Genomic DNA, 9,722 nt, shown 5'->3' with positions numbered 1-9,722 from the left:
CATCTGTGCCGCCCTTCATCTTGTCTCCACATAGTTTATGACTGATTTTTATATTCAGTGCCAATTCAAAGTGTTGTCCTCAAACTGTTACAGATGAAATGAGCAGGTAACGCGCAGTTTCTTACGTCTGATATTTCACCAAGATATGCAAACACAATACGTACTGAGAGGATTTTCATATTACAATTTGATCCATGTTAGCTTGCTGGTTTTTTTCCCTCAAGGCCACTCAGGGACAACGGCGACACCTCTCATCCGAAAGTGACGCACCCAAAGTTAGCCCTGGCTAAAAGCACATGCCGCTACGTGGCGCGGAATGTTAAAAAAGATCACCTCCAGGGTTGTCGAGATGTTTATCCGAAATTGACGCCCACGCGGACCGTGACGTCCACAACTGCGAGCGGTGGACGCAAACGTATTCGACGGCACGTCTGCAACGGTAAGAAGTTGTTCAACAAACCTAATCTGTTGAGTGACAGAAAGCGAATTGCGCAATATTGATTTTTGTTTTTTCTTTTGTGCGCAATAATATAGATTTTTTTTTTACCTAAATTTCTCCAGGTTGGCTGGGGTAAGATAAGATTGATAGTTTTTTCATAAATTTTTTAAAGAAAAAAAAAAACAAGACTGTCTCCACTGAATAATGAATGTGTGCCAATAATATTTTTCTTGAAAGTTCTTCTTTGTGGACTTTTTTAAATGAATGGCGGAAGATTGTAACTAAAAACCCAGAGCTTCACAGTTATTTTCCGCCTTCAGTGTGGATAATTTGTGTACAAAAAAAAGAGCGGTGAGGTGATGCGTTCAGATTTTAGGACAAATGACCCAACACCACAACTGCAGTAGCAATGCTAATGACAGGAAGCAGAACACGTGCTGGACTTTAAATGGAGTACATTTTATTTTTTTTATCACCATGACATAACATTTTATAGAACGCTGGCGTCGATCAGAAATCTCTTCCCTCCAAAATCATCACTTTTTAGAAGGCCCCAAAGAACGGCATCTTTGGTCAAACAATAACGTAGCGTTGTGAAAGAGCAGGCCGTTTTCAACACTTTAGATTTGTCAGTCATTTGTGAAAATAACACCAACACATGGGCTGACCAATAGATTTCTGAAATATTTCATTTACCAAATCATGACAGATGTTCTCGGCCCGGCAACAAGCACGATTTTTAGAGAGAGCTAACTTGTACTACTGTTTTATTTCTGAGCAGATCACAGAGGAAGGCAGAAAGCTGCTTTACCGGTTTAAAAAAAACAACAAAACGTGTATATCCTTTTTTCCCACGGCAAAAAGGTGCGTGCTAGCCGCTAATAATAGTCATAGTTGACATTGGCGCCGTGCCGGTACGAGTTTGGGTAACGCGGGCCGATGGGCGAGTTCTCATCATAGTGATGCTGACGTCCGTGGTCGTGAGAGCGTGCGTGGTCCATCCAGTAGGACAGGTCCGTCTCCAGCCTCTGGACAGAAAGAAAAACGGGTTGGGGGGAATAAAATGACGTTAGGATGAAGTGGCCCGCAGAGACTCTGCAAGTCGGCAAACATGGCCGGTGAAAAGGCCAAAGCCTTGACAGCACTCACCTTTCAGGGACGTGGCGGCAAAGGTCGTTAATTAAGGTGGTCATGCGGGAGATCCTTGTTTATGTCTCGAGTGTTAGTATTCTTAACTCTGTCATTTTAACACCTTCTGACATGCCATTTAGACTAAGATGGGCTTTTATTAGACCCCTCAATGGGTAGATTGCGGTTTTACACCAACTTAATTTAAAATACCAGCAAATGAGAATCTCATAAATATCCATGTGTACGTTTCTGCAGGCAATGAGCAGCAGCAGTGTATGTGCAAATTATACATGAAGAAATACTTCATCTATACGCAGATATGAATATGAACAGAAAACTGCATCTAAAAATAGACACTACACAAAAAGTTAAGTTAAAAAAAAAAGTTGACATTTCACAGTGAGCCTAAAATGCACGCTAACCTTTCCAGGCGACATGCTCTTTTGAATACAAATGTTCACCTGTTGAGTATTTCAGTACTTTTAGCCCAAATTAATGTTCTCTCACAAGGACCTGAAGGGTAAAATTCACAACAGGTCCTTGATTCTTGAATTGAGCAAGGACATCTACTTTTATACCATTCTGTGACTGTCTTTGATCCATGATGTGAAAATGTGAACATAATGATGAATATCCAGATAGCCATTAAATACAATTTTTAATTGAACTAAGAATTTGTATTGGTCCAGTTATGTCCGGAGTTTTTCAGTTCAGCGGCATGTGTAAAACGTACTGAAATATCAAATACATGGAGATGTGCATTCATTCATGTGCCTTGCAAATTTATCAGCCAGACCAGACCATCACTCAAAACATGGAAATCGCTGAACAGAGATGTAGCCAAGATGCACTCTGGATGAACTGCAGAGATCCACAGCTCAGGTGTGGGAATATTTTCACACATCCTACTTTTCTTTTTTTTTTTTTTATTTAAATATGTTAAAAATTTCAATGCACTTTCACGTGCTGGCACCAACATTCGGCCTGAAAATATTTGTCCACTGGTGAATGGGAGAGGCGCGGCCGACGGACAACATGCTCCAATTCCTATTCGGTTTTGACCTGCCTGGAAATGGACCATCTGGGAATTTTCGGATGGCCACCACACCTGTGGTCAGCAGCAATGCATTAAAAAAATAGAAAGCTGATTTGAATGAAATTAACTATCGGCAGTGAATCTTGTGGTGTGTAACTTTATGTTTCAGTCACGAAGTGCAAGTGAAAACTGCATGAATCATAAAATCACTTATTTACACCAGTGGTTCTCCATGTGTGTGCGGTACATTGCCTCCCACTGTTGCTATGTGAAAGAATCTCTGCTCATTACAGTTGAGTTGTATTTAATCTTAGCTTAACACATTTACATTCTATCTTTAATGACATCATATTAGTGTGCCTGCAAGACAATCAATCACAAGCGTACATCATTTTCCTCTGTGTTTTGTAATAAAGCTTCTTACAGACTAAACACTAATCAAACCACTTGTCAGCCATTATGAACTTCTCAGCAGCGAGAGCATGTGCAGCAAAATGTGACCGGCGCTAAGTGTCACCACATTAGCATTTTAAGTGCCACCACCAAGAGGGCGAAAATGTCACTGAATGCACGTGTGTGGGAAATCAGCTATTGCATGCAAGTCTATGTTAATCATGTGCAGTCTGCCATGCTGCTGTGCTTCCTTGTTTGCTTTGGTGTGGAACAACAATTTGGGGGCGAACTAGAACGGAGATGGTGAGCATCATCAAAATTTAAAAAAAAATCTCCCCAAAGGGTGTAAAGTGTTATCTTAAAGTATTTTACATAAATACACTCCATGCATTTTGTGTATCTCATTGCATTGAAATATTGTGAAGCGCTCTCAGGTCCCTTGACGGGCATTAAATAAATCACTGAACTAACATTGATGCGAGGAAGCAAACCCACCTGTTCGTCGTAGCCCATGGACATGAACTGCATAATCCATTGCTGCACGTCCGGTCTGCTGCGGTCCCAAATGTTCCTCTTAGTTCGGCTCAGTTTGGCAAGAAACTCCTGAGCTTTGGAGGGTGACACGGCCACGGAGGCCTTGGGGAAAACATCGGGACGAGCGACTCGTGCCACTGTTGTGGCACACAACAAAAGGTCATAAATGAATATATTTTGTTTGTTATAGTGAAGCAGTGGTGTTCTGAAAAACGTGATAAATTAACACCTACCCTCTCTCTTTCTCAGGAGCTTATGCAACTTCTTGCCATCGGTTGACCTCACTTCTGTTTGGACAAAAGACAAGTGAAGTCAGAGCTGGTGTGCAGTGGAGAGCCCCAAGTGGAACACCATCCATTCTGTGAAGCAGGTAACTCCACTAAAACCTATTTATGCAACAGACAGTATTTATGTAACAGTTTAACATTCTAAACTGCCATCCATAATAAAGTTTAATGTCAAACTAAACAGAAAATGGAAAAAAAAAAACATAAATTGTATTTCAAACCACATATTTTTGCCTTCGGATATCCCGCTTAGCTTAATGCTAACAAACAATGCAAAACACCATAGAGGAGCTAACGAATCGCATTCTTCCAATCCTTTAAGCAACGGATATTTGAACGCAAATGGCGCAGGTAGACATGTAAAAAAAAGATAAGAGCAAAGATAGACGAAGCATATATTCTTTATCGTCTGTGATGAACGACTGATGTTACCGCCGTCAACTGAGGGACAATAGAAAATCTTCTTCACATGTGGTCAAAGTCATGGCCACCAGAAGTGAATTCATCGTGGTTGGACAGACTAATGGCATTTCCTTTCATTTGTATAAGGAAAAATGATTTTGGAAAGAGCACACTCATGTAATTCTTATCTGAATGCAGCACATTTTTTCGGCCATACCACAGCAGTCAGCGCACCCCCACTTTGTCCACACACCACCCCCACCCTGACCGAGGGACTTTCAGGAATGGCCGCCTTTCAGTATTTACATTATTTAACTTGACGAGAGGCAATACTTTGGGGAAAATCAAACTTTTTTTCTTTCTGTCAGGAATAATAACGTGCATTGAATGTGCTAAATGAGCTTTGCACACAGTCTTTCCAAAGCATGAGTCCGTGACTCACTTTTTCCACTCTTCTTTTTCCTTGGCCCCTTGAGGGCTTTCTTTTTGCCATCTGGATAAACCATCTTAACCACACTGAAGCATTCAATGTCAAACTTGGAGAGTTTGAATTATTAAGGCCAGCTTAAGAACAAAAGACATGGAAGAAAAAGTGGCGCAACACCCAAAGTAATTTTTATTCTGCTTCTGTTCTCAGTTTGCCGACTAGTGATAACAATGCCTACAGTTTTTTTTTTTTATTTGTCGTGCTTGTTTTCGTGAAATATATATTTAAATGAATCGAAATACAAATCTTAGTCTCCCAGTATAAAAAAAACATTTCCAAAGTTAGTATTTCTTTCCGTTTTATATATTTTTTTTTTTAGTCAATTTCCGAAAAATACACTACAGCAACAAAATGCAAAATTGCGTGCTGCTTTTGAATTATTTAATTTCTCTCATTTCCATACAAATTATTAACATTGCAAGCACTTTATGACTCTTTCGCTGTCAATTACCAAAATATTATTTATTTATTATTTTTATTTAACCTTAGCGGAGGAAAAATCAAAATGACTCCATTACTTGCGCTGTTTTGCAACAAAAATCTCTATACTTTATTCTCCGAGTTACATTTTAGAAAGAACCCTTTTCTAGAAGATTCCTCAACATGTTGAGACGTGCAGCACAAACCACAACACAATGAAAGGACGTCAATGCCAGCAGATAATGCTTGTGTAGGGGTCTCCAAACTTCGGCGCGGTGCTCAAAATGGCACGTGATGGAATTTTTATGAGGTCACTGACACAATTGTGCTCTTAAGTTGACATACCATGGCAGAATTTATGATTTTTATTTATTTATTTTTTTTGTATTTTGAGAAAAATTTAACTGCTAACTGAATGAGGACCATCTCATTTGATCTATTTTTGCTTTGTTTAATGGTTGTGCTTTTTTCTGAAAAGCTTGACAGTTTAATTTGAATTCCCCTTGAAAATAAGATGAATGAGTTTTGCCTGATCAGTCATGTCATGGATAACGGTCCACCAAATGTTGCCCAGGGTATATAAACATGAGCAAGTTTCAGTCCTGGAAATGATGCAAATATCTTTTTAGGTTCTTGAGGTATAAACCCTTCTAAAGTCCAGTAAGTAATGTAATGTCTTACCTGAAAGAGCCAAAAATATCAACAGTGCAACAAACCCCAAGACCCTCAAACTCAACAGCTGCGATGCCATCTTTTTCCCCCGCACGCAAAAGAGAAGAAGTCCTGCACCAAGCTGAGCTGGCAGGCAACAACTGCGCTTCGACAACCAGAGGGGAGAGTGGGAGCCCCTCCACACTCACTCACTGACTTTTCCAAGTGGGAAAGCGGCTCATGGCTGTGGAATGTCGCCTTTGGAAAGAAGACTGCAGCTGGAAGTCTTGATTGGTGCCTCAGGTATTCTTTCCAGCAGGAGTGGAAAAAGAGGGGAAGCTGTCTTCTACTTGGTTTGTTTTTATTCGTGTTGGATAAATGCAATCACTGAGATTTATTCGGAATTCCAGGCGATTATTAAAGCAGTAAAAATGTGAAACTATCCTGCAATGAAATACAGGAGATGTATAGAATTAATACTTGAAGATAATACAGTTCAGTGGAACTTCCAAAAAGTAGCTGTGAGGTGGCCCACGGTGGTGTTTAAAAAATATGATAACTATAATGTTTACAATGGATCTATTTAATGAATTTATTTATACAAATAAACCTACTCAGAACTGGTCTAAGTTCTAGTCCACTATATGCCCTATTTAATAAAAAAAAACAAATGTAACTCAGTTAACTCAGTTTAATTTACTTCAAAAATCATTTGGATATTTTGCAAATATTGTACCATATTCGCTGTACTTCTTTAGCAGATACTCTCAGATCAAAACACCCTGCTCAAGTTACCACTGGGCCTTGCAAAGCAACGCTGATGGATTGTGATGCTTGTGGGAAGTTTTGAGAAATGTTTTTCAAAGAAAAATGCCTAGAAAGATGTCTCCATTCAGATCATATTCAAGAATCAAAGAAAGCTATTGGAACTTTGAATTCAATTGACCTCATATTTGGTGATTTTGCATTAATTCCAAGATATTATTCAAGTAAATATTTGGACAGGAATGTGTGTGTGTTGAATAGCGTCTTTATCTGCGATGTGTGTGGAGGTAGGAGTGGAATGCTGGAAGTCGCCAGATTTTGGGCGGACAAATTCCTCCAATGCACCGCAACTACACAGATGCAAGTATTCAATCTGTCTTTCTACTCTTTCTGGTAAAACACTTAACACCAATACCACTTCTGCAGCAGTACCTACTACCACACAAGACATACGTTTGCCGTTTGCTGTAATGAACACCTAGTGTGCAATTTGACTTGACAGTTGAAGCTCTTGTAGACTGCGCTGAAAAGGAAAGCTCAAGCTCTCTCTGTCCATCAGCATAAGCAGCTCCTGCAGATGGAAAAACAACTCAAAAAACACACACCCTGAAGGGAAAACAGATGCGCATTGAGCTCCGCCTGTGAAAATAGGGTCATCAAAGTCTGCACGCGCCGCTTCACCGAGGGAGGGGGCCAAACTGCGGCCCGTGATCCCCGGCACGAAGCTGCCCGCAGGGAAGGCGGGAAAATGAAAAGGAGGCATGAAAGTCACGGACAGATTGCTCCTTCAGCCGACCTCTAGCTTGATGTCTCAAATTTCCCCATTGTGGGACTAATAAAGGACATCTTATGTCACCCGTTCAGTCACACTTACGCACGCGCTCACTTTGCTCAACTCGACAGGACAAACATCTCGCCCTCTAGTTACTTTTAAAACTGCTGGGATAAAAGTAACCCACTTTGGGTGGTGGATCCAAAAGGGACAAGCCAATGGTGGGTTATTTGTAGCCAGTGCACTGGGTTGAGGCCTTCGGACCGGCAGTGAAAAGTTGACTGCTAGCCATCATCTGTCTATTTATATGAAGAATATTGAAGTATATTTGATCAAATAGGTAGGTAGTCATTTGGACTTGGTTATTTTATAATAGCGCTTGAATAATGAAAAAGTGGAGACATGAATGAACTATTGTTTATCTTTTCGATAATCAACCGTTTTTATTTATGTAAATCACATTGTGTGAAGCATCGAACTTTATTTTCTTGTCAACAAGCAAAGCTAAATTAATTTAAAAAATGCTGTATGTCAAAACTCAGGACTCTTTCCTAAAAACAAACAAATCCGATTCCTGATAATTTGTTTTAAAAAAAAATCAGACTGTTGCAAGGAGCAACAAAACACAGCAGGATCAATTTGCCGATGAGTTTGATGAGGTCAGTCAGGGCAAAGCGTTCCTGCTGTTATTGTTTTTACACAGATTGACCGAGGTGAACATTTCAATTTCGATAGTTTTAACTTGAGTGAACTTTTTAATTAATGCTACCCTTTTTTTTTAAAAACGTCTCTAAAATGTTCTTGTTTGCAAACGAAACCAAGCGTCCACAAATGCCACTTGAATATGCAGAAAACCCTTTTAGACAGCCAACTACTGCCACCTAGTGGATTTTCCTAGTACTACATTTTCATATGCGTTTGCGCTGTTACTCTTATTTATAAGCACAAAATTACATTTTTCTTAACGTACCGAAAAACAATTATCAGTAATTAATCATAATTATTATTACTGCAAAGTAAATCAAACCTGGCTAACCAAGGTTACACGCACACACAATTAAATCCCACGTGGAATTGATGTGAATACTCATCAAAGAAAACTTTTATTGAACAATTGTCGTCACGTTGTCGGTGATACAGTACCATAGTTTGATGCCCGAGCGCTTGGTGTCTTATTTGGGAATATATACATACAGTGGAGACAAGAATTAAATAACAATGCTCATTAACATTCACATAGCTCCTATATAATAAAAAAAAGAGAAGAAAAAGTAAACCAACCATCAACACTTCCATTGGTAAACAAACCGAACACAAACAAACCCGAAATGTGTGTTTGGTAGGGCCAGACAGGTTGCCTTTATTAATGAAGAGAATGTTTTGGTTTGTGTGGATTCAAATGAGTAACATTTGTTTGTGTTGCTGGAACGCACCGGAGACAAACATTTGGCACATGTAATGGCCCTTCAAAGAGCATTTTTGACAGTCAATTCCATCTCCTGATTGGATTTCTTAGAAATGGATCCAAACGCTTTCACGAGCCGAGGTCGGCCTCTCCAATATATTCAAAGTTTACCGTGACACCGATGAGTGGATGAGGGTAGCGACGCTCCACAACTGGGCGCCAAATTTGGTTACACTGATTAACTGAACAGGAAATCATTGTTAGAAAACCACACATTGAATGAACACGTGAATTTCAATTTTTGGCAATTGAGATTGTTAGAAGTTGTGTTCCAGAGATATTAATAGAGAAAAAGTCATTACTTTTTTGCTTTGTTTTTCTTTTTTTTATTCACAAACAGAATTTTGAGTTAAACACCTTTTTTGTACTATGAGATCCTGAACTTTATCTAGGGCAAGTCATCCAAGGGAGAGCATTAAGAGCATTTTATAACAGTTCCTCTTAAAACTTATTGTTGAAAAAGATCAAACCATATGTGATTTTTTTTTAGGGAAACCAACTGTTATCACTCATATACAACATTTGTTTCGAAATTTTAAGACAAAAAAGTGATCTTTAAACTCTTGTTCAACCAAAGTATCTTATTAATATCTCTTAACAAAAAATCCCACATTTTCAGTAGTATGTTCAGTTTATGAATAATTTTTACTTAATGTCAACTCAAAATGCATTTAGCCCTATTTTTTTCCTAAAAATGTGTACAAATTCTGAATAATATGTGATTAATAATCTACAAAAATGTCCAGGTTGTTAATCATTTGTAACTGATTTAAACTCAAAATGTGTTCAGGTTATGAATAATTTGGACTTTTAACTCAGAATATGCACAGGTTATGAATAATTTGGGCTAAAGTGGAACTCAACACTTGCCGAGGTAATGAACAATTAGTGTCATTCGTGGTGACAACAGGAAAAAAATGACTGACACCTCTGAACAGGA

General features: G+C 39.0%; 1 protein-coding gene across 1 annotated transcript; it reads right to left on the bottom strand.

The window, feature by feature from the left end:
* Nucleotides 1-877: 877 nt before the first annotated feature.
* On the bottom strand, nt 878-6,062 carry ecrg4a (ECRG4 augurin precursor a). Its single transcript, XM_088315272.1, has 4 exons — nt 5,811-6,062; nt 3,767-3,820; nt 3,495-3,670; nt 878-1,467 (listed from the first exon to the last, which is right to left on the bottom strand). Exons 1-4 carry the CDS (start codon nt 5,878-5,880, stop codon nt 1,318-1,320), a joined length of 450 nt encoding a protein of 149 aa, XP_088171398.1. The 5' UTR covers nt 5,881-6,062; the 3' UTR covers nt 878-1,317.
* Between the last annotated feature and the right edge of the window lie 3,660 nt (nt 6,063-9,722).

The sequence above is a fragment of the Idiotropiscis lumnitzeri genome, chromosome 14, assembly GCF_059441095.1.
Source record: "Idiotropiscis lumnitzeri isolate Australia: NSW breed Sydney's pygmy pipehorse chromosome 14, RoL_Ilum_1.0, whole genome shotgun sequence".
Lineage (NCBI taxonomy): Eukaryota > Metazoa > Chordata > Actinopteri > Syngnathiformes > Syngnathidae > Idiotropiscis > Idiotropiscis lumnitzeri.
The sequence above is the reverse complement of the archived record's forward strand: the minus strand, read 5'-3'. Positions and strand labels throughout refer to the sequence as shown.